The 12,555-nt window shown below is 43.2% G+C and overlaps 1 protein-coding gene across 8 annotated transcripts in view; it reads left to right on the forward strand.

The window, feature by feature from the left end:
- PRUNE2 (prune homolog 2 with BCH domain) overlaps positions 1-12,337 on the forward strand; it is a 274,947-nt gene extending 262,610 nt beyond the window's left edge. For 3 of the 8 annotated variants that reach the window (XM_040449313.1, XM_040449312.1, XM_040449306.1), the window contains 3 exons: positions 524-562; positions 4,974-5,021; positions 9,125-12,337. In XM_040449313.1, the coding sequence (XP_040305247.1) occupies positions 524-562; positions 4,974-5,021; positions 9,125-9,155 (118 nt within the window). In that variant the 3' untranslated portion in view covers positions 9,156-12,337. The remainder of the gene's footprint in view (positions 1-523; positions 563-4,973; positions 5,022-9,124) is intronic. The other 5 variants (XM_040449305.1, XM_040449309.1, XM_040449308.1 and 2 more) reach the window with 2 other exon arrangements.
- Positions 12,338-12,555: the final 218 nt, after the last annotated feature.

Consider the following 12,555-nt stretch of genomic DNA (forward strand, 5'->3'; position numbering starts at 1 on the left):
TCACGCTGGACCCGCTGTGTGTGTGCACCTGTGTCTTAGACTCGTGGGTGACCTCAACATGCTACCAGAGCAAGAGGTCATTCTATCCGTCCCTTGTTGCATACCATTCCTGGTCTTTGTCTTGTGTGTAAAGCTGTTGAGGTCAGCCTGATTTGCAACTGAAACCCACTAGGCCAGATTCACCCTTGAGCTGGCCCAGGCTGCAAGCTGTCTCTAACTATACGCAACAGACCGGTGTGGACGTTTTCAGCTTTACTCCGCCAGCATGTTTCTGCTCTCCTTGCAACTTGTGTTATCTACCTACCTTTATGAAGGAATTTGCCAAGCAAACATGCAGAAACACCGAATGGGAGGAAATGGCACCATATCTAATCGAAGGAGCGTGTCTCAGTGCTCCAAAGGATGGTTTTTAAAGGCACATGTGCTCCACTTATGTTTGGCTCTGCTTTGCTGAGTGACTCTCTCACGCTGTGCTTGCTTCTTTTCTGTTTCTTTTCCACACCGATAATTTTTGCTCATGCAGACTGGATGAAGAACTGAGGGAAGCATCAGAAGCAGCTAAGTAAGACTTGGTTTTTGTTCAGCAGCTGGCGTGATGTTGGCTTGCGTTTCAGGAATGAATCGGGAGAAGCCGCATGCCTGGCGTTTTATTTTTGCATCCTGATGATAATGCTGCACTTTAAAGGGTCCCCTTTGTCCCACATTAGATGCAATGTCTGGTAGTTGTACTACAATCTGTTTTCCCCTGTGATCTTGGTTACCTTAAGGAACGCATTTGTTACTGTTGTTTGTTTTTTTTTTTTTTTGGTGGTGGTGGTGGGGGTTTTTTGTTTTTTTTTTTAATGTACATGTAATTTTAGGCACCACAGCAAAGGAACACCTCATAGGCACCATCACATATAACATCCAGATCGTTGTTAGATAGTTTCAGGCCACAAAAGCTCATTAATTCATCCTAATAAGAGAGAAACGATGACAAGTCGAAATTTGGACTATGGAACCAATTTCGTGACTTTCCAAGTTTTTTTAAGCCCCTTATTTAGTGACTTGGAAATATGCTCAACTAAATAGCTTCAGAGTTATTTGGATGAATAGAAAAAGGATCATTACTCACTATTGTTAAAGTATACCTTTTGAAAAGGCAAAATTTTAACTTTAATACAAAACTATGAAATGATACCTGCCAATGATTTTACTCAACTAATTATTTAATGACAGACCCAATAAAGTGTAAAAACCAGTTCAAAGGACGCTTGCAACGCTAGATTTCTGTAGGTGATTTATAAAGGAATGTTAGGATAAGATTATTGGTTTAGATGCAAAATGGATCAACATCCAACAGGGCAATAAACTGTAAATTAGGATTATCTTTTCCACTGGATTGAAATTATTAGCATCTCTGTCCCCCAAAGAGTTTTAAAATAGCTCATCAACAGAAAGTCAACTCAGCATTCCTTTCAAAGAACATCCCAGTAATTTCCTTTTATTTCCAAGTTCAAAAATTTTTTTCTGACACTTTATGTCAAATGCAGACAAGTACTATTTAGAATGTCTACTATATTAAAGCTTTTCCATTTCAAATATTGCCTACACCATTAATATTTATAACTAGTTCTCATTTTAACAGTGCAAAAGCAGAAACCTGGCAATGTCCAAACAGCTACAAATTCTGAATAAATACGTTTTGGTGTTTTTTTTTTTCTGTATAGATGTAAATGCCAATTCCTCATGAGAATAATCCATTGAGCTATTTTTTTTTTTCCTATAGCACATTTTTATTGCAGGTGCTATGTAGAATTATTTGCCCACAGTGTGGATCTTTTGGGTAAAAATTCGAGGATGAGGGGCACCTGGCTGGCTCAGTCGGAAGAGCATGCAACTCTTCATTTCAGGGTCATGAGTTCAAGCCCCACATTGGGCATAGAACTTACTTTAAAAAAAAAAATTAATTAAAATTTGAGGAAAGATTTTTGCCTTAGAAATGTCGGCATAGTTTAGTGTTATAAGATTCCTATGCTGCGTTGGTTTTCTTTCAAGATAATGGACACCCATGTAGACTAACAGTACTCAGAAGTCTTTACATTTCTACTCTAACAGAATCTTCTCAGTCTCTAACTCAACTGTTACAAACCTGAAGTTGGGAAAGGAAGATGTTAGGAACCAAGGAACCAGATGTGGGCGTGAAGTGCCCTGTTAGCTTTTATCTGTACTCGGCTTACATTGTGTCATGAGATTCCCTGGAGACAGAGCAATGAATTTCTGTTTCAGATTCTTTTTTTTTTTTTTTTTTGGATGATATTATCCTTATGAAATTAAGGAGGTGTTTTCAAGACAAAAGATTGAGGGGAGGGAAATCAATAACTTTCCAGCCAAACCCATTATAGAGTCATATTGTTGTATTCTTTCATTATCTCCATTAAAACCTTGCCTTTTCCATAGAATTTCCCACTCCACCCCCATCCATATTTCTACTTTTCCTGTTTAGCTACCATAATGAAACAGTTATCATTTGGGGTTTATTGTGTGGCTTTCTCCTTTTTTTCTCTCTCTCTGATCATTCCTTCTCTTCCCTACGCCCACAGACTCTCTCCCTCGGTATCTAACTAGCCTCAGGTGGTCCTGAGATGTCTGGATCTCCTTGCTGAAGGAAGGACCCAGCGTATCTAATACAGAATAGATGCTCAGGAAATTTCTGCTGCATAAATTGACAAATGTGCCTAAGATCAAGTTCATCCCTGTAGAGCAGTGATTCTCAGGCTTTGCTGTGCATCAGAATCCCCAGGTGCACTGGTTCAAACACGGTATCCTGGGACTCACCCCAGAGTTTGATTCAGCAGGCCTGAGAATCCGGAATTCTAACACGTTCCAGTAATGCCGATGTTGCCTGGCTCAGCACCTCGCTCTGAGAATCACCACTTTAAATACCTGAGTAGAAATAACTAGATTTGTCTTAGGAGTCTATGCTCTTGCTTTGGATTCAGTGGGTAATCTCCCTGTCTGAATTCCCCTCCAACTGATCCTCCTTCTTTTGATGGTGACATTACACGTGTGAGGAATTGAAAGATACTGGCACATTTGAAAAAGTAGTAAGAATTTCACGGTCGGCCCCACAGAGGATTGGAATGCCTCGGAATCCTACCATTTTAGCCCCCTAACTACATCTCCTTAACTATCTTTCACCCTCTGGAGTGACCCCTAAATCCTCGGACAGACGGTATATGAGGATTTGGGGCCCAGAAAACTTGGTCACTGCAGATGTGTGGTTTAGTTCTAGAAGCCAGATAACCCAGGTTCTTTCAATTAACAGACACACGCTGACTTTCCACGTGACCTTTATTAGAAAGCTTCGGGCTGGTTCTAACCAAAGCAAACATATACCTTGTCATGGAACAGAACCTATCTGTTGCTTTGCTTTCTTTTCAAATGTTCACCTTCTCCCCACACACACACGGCCTCTTCGTTGACTTTCTTCAGCCTGTCTTCTGTTTTCCTTAAAACTTGGCATCTATACAGGACAGAAAATATTTTCACAGGACTAGTTGTATAGAGAGAGCCATTCTTGTTTTAAAGAATCTGTCCGCTGCCTTTGGAGGGACAGTATTAAATGGATTGCAAATTGCTGTTTTCATGGGAAGGATCGCGCAAAGTTAAAAAAAAAAAAAAACAGAAAAGCTAGATTCGGAAGAGCGCCTTTTCTTGACTCCGCTCCAGCTTTGCTAGGTCTTTCTGGCATACTGTCAACCCCTGCCTGACGGCCCTTGTTCACTCAAGTTGCCAAGATCCTCTGTAAAAATACCTGACCACCAGTGAGAACGGCGGAGGGAAGAAGCCCTCTGCCCTTCCCAGGGAGATCGCCTTCTACCATCCCAACAAAATGCCCGCCGTTAGGAACTGAACCTCTCGTGTTCGGGCAGATACATTAGCTTGTGAAATATTCACATTTACAAAAGGAGCTCTCATTTAAAAAGATGGCAGAATTTCTATGGGGCGCCTGGGTGGCTAAAGTCGGTTAAGCTCAGGTCATGATCTCACGGTTTCATGGGTTCAAGCCCCACGTTGGACTCTGTGCTGACAGAGCCTGGAGCCTGCTGCGGATTCTGTGTTTCCCTCTCTCTCTGTCCCTCCCCCGCTCAGGCTCTGGCTCTCTCTGGCTCTCAAAAAAAAAAAAAAAAAAAAAAAAGTTTAAAAAGATTGTAGAATCTCTTTAGTCTTCGCCGATAATAAAATATAATAGGAGAGAAAGTACAAGTTGAAATTGATCAAAATTAATATAAAGTACATTTGAAATTTGCTAACAGGAACTCTGCCAATATGGAATATCAAAAGCGGCTAATATTACACCAAAAGCATGAACACGTTCATACATTGTAACAAAACTATTATTTCATTATCTTATATGGCTACATTTTTTTTCTTTCTGGACACATTCAGTGCAGGTTAATCTTAGGATTCACTTATAGTACGGGAACACAGCTCAGCTGTGTTGTGTTTAAGTGTCCCAGTTTTTTTCTGTAACAAAGAAAGCTGACATTGGCATTTTTTTGGTCTTAGTATCTAGGAAAATCCTCATTCTTGTACAAACTGAAAGTTAACTGTGTTCATGTGCACATAAAAATGGGGCTGCTTGAGAGGGACTGTCCATTGTGTATAAAGTATAGTATTTGGGTGTCAAATAAAAATTTGCAATATCATGATCTCCGAATAAGATAGATTGAAAAGTCAGGAAATAATAACAAGAACAGAAGAGACCCCGGGAGTTTGGAATTTTCCATTTCCCTTTTGTGTTTCTCAATCATGGGGAATTAGTAAGTTTCAAAACCGGTGGTAAAAGAATCAGGTGTAGATTTGTTCGCCATTGGCAGTGAGACCCACATCACACAGTTTAAAATACCCGAGAGTGTTGTGCCTACAAAGTGGTAACAGTGGAGAAAATGTTTACTTGCTTTTTTTTTTTTTTCTTTCCTTGCACTCAGAACTAGCTGCCTTTACAATGATCCAGAAATGTCTTCTATGGAGAAGGAGTAAGAACTCACCATCAATAACAGCTATGTGGTTACTTGTAGTATTGTATGGCTGGGCTCTGGAAAAAAAAAAAAATGCATCAAGGACTGGGTAAACTCTGTTTAGATGTTCGGCTTTCATGTTCTCTGTTTCTCAAATCAGAAACTTAAAGAGAAGTGTGCCGGCTTCGCACTGTCTCTTTCATGATCACTATTACATTCCTTAAGGACAGCTGAAGTCTATTTGGCATTCTGTTTTCCAATCCAAAAACGAGCAGAAAAATGAATATTAGAGCCAGATGTTAAGAGCATTTGGGCAACTCTGCTTTCTAAGTTACTTCATCTATTTTCATCAGTGAAAGTTGGTACTTCCATTTGAACTTCGTATCTTAGTGGATGGGGGAGAAAAGTGTCCTTGTTTTGAAAATTCCAAGAGGCAACAGAGTCTGGATGGGACTTTAGGAATGATCTAGTCCATCTGACCTCATCCTGTGACAAATAGAAATCAAACACCTAGTGAGGGCTCACCATGTGCCAGGTTCTATGGGAAAAGCCTCATGCACATTATCTGAGTTTTATCCTCAGAATAATCCCACGAGGTACATGTTGCAAGTATGGAAAGAGTGGCATAGAGAGATTGTCTGACCGGTCCAATGTTTTATAGCGGTAAAAATGTCCCAGGGCTGGGCTTTGATTCTGCATGCAGACCCAGTGGTTCTGAAAGCAGAGATGGTCATAATTCTGGAATGGGTGTGCAGCCCCTAACTTTGGTTAGGCCAGAAAAGGACACACTTAGGTGCTTCAGAGAACGGAGTTGACTATTGGCCAAGTCCCTTTCAGGGAATGAAGTGTGGCCGCCAACGTGCTCTCAGAGGAAACCCGGCGATCCTGTTAAGGGCTCCTCATCTGATCTGAGCTGTGGCGAATTTAACACTGCCCTTCCCAGGAACCCAGGAGGGACAGAGATCGGATTTGCATGTCTCAGCTATTGTCACGTTTTGTTCTCTTTGGACCTCCTTTCCCTCAAGGTCCAAAGCCAGGATGGAAAAACCGTAATGCCACAGCTGGGTAGCTGCCACGTTGACCTTGTAGTTTAAAGTTGGTGGACAAAAACCCCAGAGAGAAGGTCCCCGCTAAGGAGGAAAGAACAAACGTTGTAAGGAGACCTTTGAATTCACACAGCTATTTTTCAGGAGGTGACGCGTGCCCCGCCTCTTTGAGATGAAGACAGTTGCTTCAAGCACATTGCCGAGCAAACGTTCTGCAGGGCAAAGAGGAGTCCCTGAAGCCACTTCCATTCTTTGCGCAAAATTTCCCCTCTGCAAAACAGCGCCCCCTACAGCAGAGTCCCGGGCCTGCAGTTAACGAGCAGCGGGGCGTGACTGTCACTCACTGGCCTATGGCAGCCACATCTGCGGGCTTACCCACTCCTTTGGCTGTCCTGTTGGGCTCCTTGTTTGTACGGAGGGGGCTGATCGGGTTGGGGAGAGGGCAAACAAGAGGGCACTGCTCCTTGTTTGCGTTCATTCCAGGGCTGGGCGTGGGGGAGGGAGGCTGCTACCAAGGTTGACGTTCCTTCCCTTCGAACATACTCTTCTCCACGCTCCCGTCTTCTTCAGCCCGGCCTTTCCCAGGCACGTGATCTCAGCGCAAAGGATGAGATCCAAGCCGAGGGCCCAGAGTGGCCAAGGAGTTCTTAGGCTGACCTCTAGCCCTGGCTTTCTGGCTTTCGTTAGTATCAGAATAAGGGGCTTTATTTACCTTTTATCTGGCTCCCGCCTGGAAGCATTTTACACCTTCCGTAGCTAGTATCGAATGGGGAACCTGAAGAAGCAGCAAAGGCTGTTTTTCAAGGAGCTCAGGCAAGCCAAGAATGAAATGAAATGAAATGTGCCCCTCTCCTTTTCCTTAGAGAAAGAAAGGAAAGTTATGCCCCCCCCGCCCCCCTCTTCCCATATAAAACACAAGAGTTTATTTATCACTAAACAATATTCTCAGATACTTTGTAAGGAAACTCATTTAACATCTGTGAGAAGCCGAAATGGCCTAGGGTAAAATTATCAGAAGGTTTCTGGCGGGAAAGCTGGTTAGAGAAAACCAAGCCCCTCTGCCCAAAGGTCAGAAATAATCCTTTTGTATTTCAGTTCTGATTAAAAGTAAGTTGGTTGTTTGTTTTCTTTTTTCCCCCAAAAAGCATACTGTTTTCAAAAGTATCCCCAGATGCTTGTCTCCTTCACTTCCAAGTTTGGACTTTATTTGTTCATTCGTGTCCTAAGACTTGCATATGCTTTTAAAATATTTTTACATAAATAGTGTATCTGATCCAAGGGAGGTGGTACTTACTAGGGGAGACTTTAATTAGTAGCACTGTTGGTCACTTTACTGTCCCCACAAGATCACTGTTGTCTCAAAAATTAAACTTCAGTGGGGTTTCCTGTATTAAGAATCATCCACTTTTGACTATCTCTTCTTCAATAAACCACATAAATAGGTTTCCATGTTTCAGCTTTTTGTTTACCAAAAGCTGAAGGGAAAAATGAAGCCCTAGAAAGTTTACCAAAAAGTCAGTATGGGGGCGCCTAGCTGGTTCAGTTGGTGAAGAGTGCAACTCTTGATCTCGGGGTTGTGAGTTCAAGCCCCACGTTGGGTGTAGAGATTACTTAAAATCTTTCGGGGTGCCTGGGTGGCTCAGTCAAACGTCTGACTTCGGCTCAGGTCATGAGCTCACGGTTCGTGGGTTCAAGCCTCGCGTCGGGCTCTGTGCTGACAGCTCAGAGCCTGGAACCTACTTGGATTCTGTGTCTCCCTCTCTCTGTCTCTGCCCCTCCCTGGATCACCCTCTGTCTCTCTCTGTCTCTCGAAATATTTAAAAAAAAAAATTAATAAAAATAAATCTTTAAAAAAGTATGAAAAATGAGGTGCTTCAGAACGGGCATCCTGGTGTAAAGGGTTTTGTTTGTTCGTTTTTTCAGATTTTTATCAGGGTTCATTTAAAAAAGATCCTGAGGTGCTCACAACTGAAAACACTTGAGACTTAATCCTTAGCAAGCCTCGAGAGAGAGACAGGATTGATCTATTTCACGGATACAGAAATGGAAAGTTAGGCAAGGCAGGTGACTGGCCCAAAGCCCCAAGCTAATAAGTGGCAGAATTGAGCGAATGTGAAAGGAAAGCTTTCTTTACTCCTGTAAACTCGATGGGCAGGCACACGGGTTACCAATGGCTTTATTTGCAAGGCTGCTCGAAGGATCCCCCACCCACCCCCAGCTGCTGCACATCCCACAAGCAAACCACAGTCCCCGTGCAGTGTGCGGAGGGTGGGGCCGGGAGGGCAGGTCTCATTGAAATCCACAGACGCCTCCCAAATGGCCTTTTTCAAACAGTGTTTTCATTTGTTCCTGGCTGAAATTCTTCTTTTGAACGTACAGACCGGAACTCTGGTCAGATGGGTGTCAGAAAGTTGTGCTAGGTTCACTAAGAGGCAGAAGAGAGAAACCAGTGGAGCGGGGAGGTTTGGGAATTGTTTTCTAGGTAGTTTTGGGAACCCACTAGACCTTAAGAACAACCTTGTCTTAGGTTATAAGAATCCATCGCGTTCAGGTGGACTGACCCCTGTCATGCAAATTCTTGGACTCTCGCAACTCTTGTGGGTTCCTTTGGGAGAGGGGGGTAGTTTTTCTATTTCATTGTTGCCTTGTATGTGGCATTTATCAGATTACTGATTTCAGGCAGATCATGTATTCGCCCCACAAGGGAAGGTCATTGACTAGAAACAGGTAGCCCCCTCCTTCCCAAAATGCAACAGGGTTCCTTAATCTACTTCAGCGAAGAGCCCTCACACCCGTCTTTTGCCTCCCTAGATCATTTTGAGAGGCGTAAAATGCTTCCAGAAACAGTTTCGTAAAAATAAAGACAAATTCCACATTTCAGAGAAAGCCTTGGTCATGAGGGAGGGTTGGGTTTTACTGGGTTTTTTTTCTAGCATGAGAAACTTGCATGAGCTCTTTTCAGTAAGTCCTTGGAGGAAAAAAAAAAAAGCAAAGCACACGCCACTCCCAGCGATCACCAAATGCTTCCTATTCAATTTCTAGTGTTTCTCATTGCGTTCTTCCTTTTTTTCTAAGTATTGACCTGAAGCTGAAAGGAAAGCCCTAGTCCCGCCCGGCTGGAAGAAAAGGATGTTCTGCTTCCTGATTCTGCTGAAACATACCCACCTGGAAGAGACAGGGCGGATGGTACTTTTTTTTTCCACTTTGCACTACCTGGTGCCATTCTAAATTTCTAAGGGGAAACACAGTAAGGGAACTTGTTTACTCTTCACGTGTTTTATGAAATTGCGTGTCCTTTTCCTATTTTGCCAATTACGTGCCTCGAAGATTTTGGTTGAACCTTAGCAAGAAAATAGGACCTTCCATCTCTATATTTGGTTACCCCTTGGTGCCGTGATATCTCCTCTCTTAGACTGGTGTTGACCAGCAAGATACCCTCGGTCCACTGTTCGTCGCGAGTGGATTTGTTGGCCATAGATTAGCAGGATTTCTCCTTGGTGACCATTTCAGGTTTAAAACACAGGGGGCTCGACTCTCCCTAGGCGAGTTACCTTCCTGTAGCTCTGCTTTTCAAACCCTAAGCTTGCTGGGCACAGTTGGAAAGCAGACCCCGGTGGAAAGCTGTCATCGGCCATGTGCCCGCTTGGTTCTTGTCCACGTGAATCCTCTCTTAGGTCTCAAAGGGAAGCCAGACTTTGTCATTCACCTCAGTTTTATTTTGGTTCTCAAATTGGGTATCATGTTGTCTGTGAGTGGTCTCTTTAAAAATCGTTATTCCTCCAATGAATGCTGGAAATTCATTACCCGGCCACGCTCAGCTATCTAAATGTCTCTCTCAAAAAGTAGTCTGCTTTAAGTCACTTTAATCTGGTCACTTCAGTCACCTCCCTTTAATCGCATTTCATTTAAATTGAATATGACCGTGTACTGTCATTTGCAAAATTTCTCTGTGGAGTCTTCGCATGCCCTTTCAAAGGCCACACGTGGCCTCGAATCCGTGGGCCTCCACGGGTGGCCAGACTTAGCATGCCGCCTGTTTTCACGTGGCCTTCCTGTGAAGGATGGCTTTCCCGTTTGGGCTGAAAAAAAAAAGTTGTTGTTGTTTTAAGTATTTCGTGACACCTGAAAAATCATTCACATTTCAGTACCCATAAATGTCTTACTGAAACATGGCCACACAAATTTGTTTACAGACTCTCTGTGGCTGCTTTTGCACTACAGCAGCAGAGTTGAACAGTTGTTCACAGACCACGTGGCCTACAAAGCCTAAAATATTTACTGTGTGTGTGGAACAAGTTTACTGGGCCGTGCCTGCTCCTGCTCACCTATTCTTCACCGCCCCCCTCCCGCCTCCCCCGCATTTGGATTTGAATATGCGTTTCTTCAGCAGAATGTATAAATAAGCCTGCAAACTAATTTATTCTTTAAAAAGAAAATGTTGGCCTCCGGAGTCCGTAAAATAAATGGCCTGCTGAGAAAAGACGGGGAGTCCCGGCCACAAAAGCATGGCTCACGGTATGTTTACGTGACTCAAAGGGAAGCCCGCTGAGAAGGCTTTGGGCTATTTACAGGTGTTGCCAAGGTCCTGCCCTTACTCTGGGACCATTGTTATTCTCTGGTATCACCCGTCGCTAGTAAGCTAGCAACACTAAGAATGGAGTGGAGAGCGGGGTTCCACCATAGACTTAGGGTGATAACTGCATCCAGGAAAACTGTCTGGGGCGCCCTGAGCCCTGGATCTCATGAGCTTTGAAACACTTGGAGGTAGACATCTTTGTACAGGTGACCGTATTTTGCTGACCTCCTTCGCTTCGTGACATCTCCCACCCACCTTCCAGACATGTTCTCATACACACGGGTCAGCTCTCTTTCCTCCATGAGCCATAGTTCACTGAGTTCCCCCCTCTGTGTCCCTCTCAGCTGAGCGTCTTGTCCAACTGTGTTCTCTTGGGTCACCTCCCTCCTAACCTCTGTCCTGTCCAATAGAAAAACCCTAGAACATGCCCTGTCTCTGAGGCCAGCTCCACTTTTGGAAGCCCGAATTAGGCCTCTCCCAGAGCTTAGTGTTGACATAAGACCGGTGACCTAACATTCGGTTGGTTCACCCATTGACCACTGTGGCTCTGGCACAGTTATTAACAATGCTCCCTTTTGCTCAGCCGTGGTCCCGTTTTGGAAGACGAATTACGTGGTACCCCCCGCCCCAGCCACAGGAAGGAATGAAGAAATCAGTGTTGTGTTTAGTGGTGCAAGCCTAAGGATAGAGCCAACCACACACAGCGAGAATTTCACCAGTCACGTTTCCCTTGAGCTTGTCTGGCCCGTTCATGGAAAACTACTCAGGTGGTGTTCTGTCTGAGGCGTCATCTTCCTCCCTGGAAATTATGACCATCGTCCGCAGTCACTGATTTTGTTTGGGCTGATCTATGGGCTGCATAGCCATTCTGATAGGCATCTGCTATTTTATTATCTTAAGACCATTTAATTGCACGTGCTAGAGAAAAGCCACTATGTAAATTCAATCCAAGTAAATAGAATTCTAGAAGAATCCTGAAAAAAAAAAAAAAAAACCATCATCCCTAAGCAGATAGGTAGACAGATGTAAACATTCACATCAGTAGCTGTCTAGCCCTTGCATTCTAAGCGTTCTGCTTTGGTTCTGACTTCTGGGAACTGTTTTACACTTTTCCTGTCACTTTGTAGTTTAGGGAACCAAAGGGTCCCAGGGCAAAAGTATTGTTCTCCCAAAGTGGCACTACTCTTTGCTTCGTTCCTTGATTAAGAAAGAGAACATAAACCTGCACTGAAGTTTCTGTCAAGGAGTGAGGAAGTTTGTTTCGTGGCAATGAATAGCTGGTTGTGGAAGAAAATCCTGAGGTTCCCACTGAAGCCATACAATGTTTTATGGGGTTACCCTCTAAGATACACTCCGACATGTGTGAGGAAGTCACTACTCTGAGCTTTTGCGTTGTTAAAATCTCATTTTAAGTATTTGGTTTTGGTACTACGTTTGCAACTCCTCTAATCACAATGCCTCAGTAGTTCGCTCCCTTAGAAACATTTAGATGTGCACAAATTAATCTTTTATATATTTGAAAGTTTTTCTACCATGTATTGGATTGCTCAGAATAAAGTATCTATTAGACTTTGTTTTGGTAAATAACTAAATGATTTCTCCCTAAATAGCGTGGATCAATAATATAAAGATGTAACAACACCATATTAAAAAATATATATATATATAGCCTCTCTGTATAATTCAGAAATAAAAATTGATTCCACAAGTTATGGACTTTCTTTTTCTCTGTTTGTTGAGAATCTTTCCCTAGCTTCACTTGTGCAGAAGACTTCGGTGACTATCTGTAGCCCGGCCCTTGGCACTCATTTTGGCTTTCTGGTCACCCAGATAGATTCCCTTTTCATTTTTTTGCCTTCCATGCCTCAATGACAAAACCTTTCAAAATGTGTTGTTTAGCCTCTGGGGAAGCAGTGTCTCCCATTGGAGG

Source organism: Herpailurus yagouaroundi, unplaced genomic scaffold (assembly GCF_014898765.1).
Source record: "Herpailurus yagouaroundi ecotype Mexico unplaced genomic scaffold, PumYag 199, whole genome shotgun sequence".
Classification (NCBI taxonomy): domain Eukaryota; kingdom Metazoa; phylum Chordata; class Mammalia; order Carnivora; family Felidae; genus Herpailurus; species Herpailurus yagouaroundi.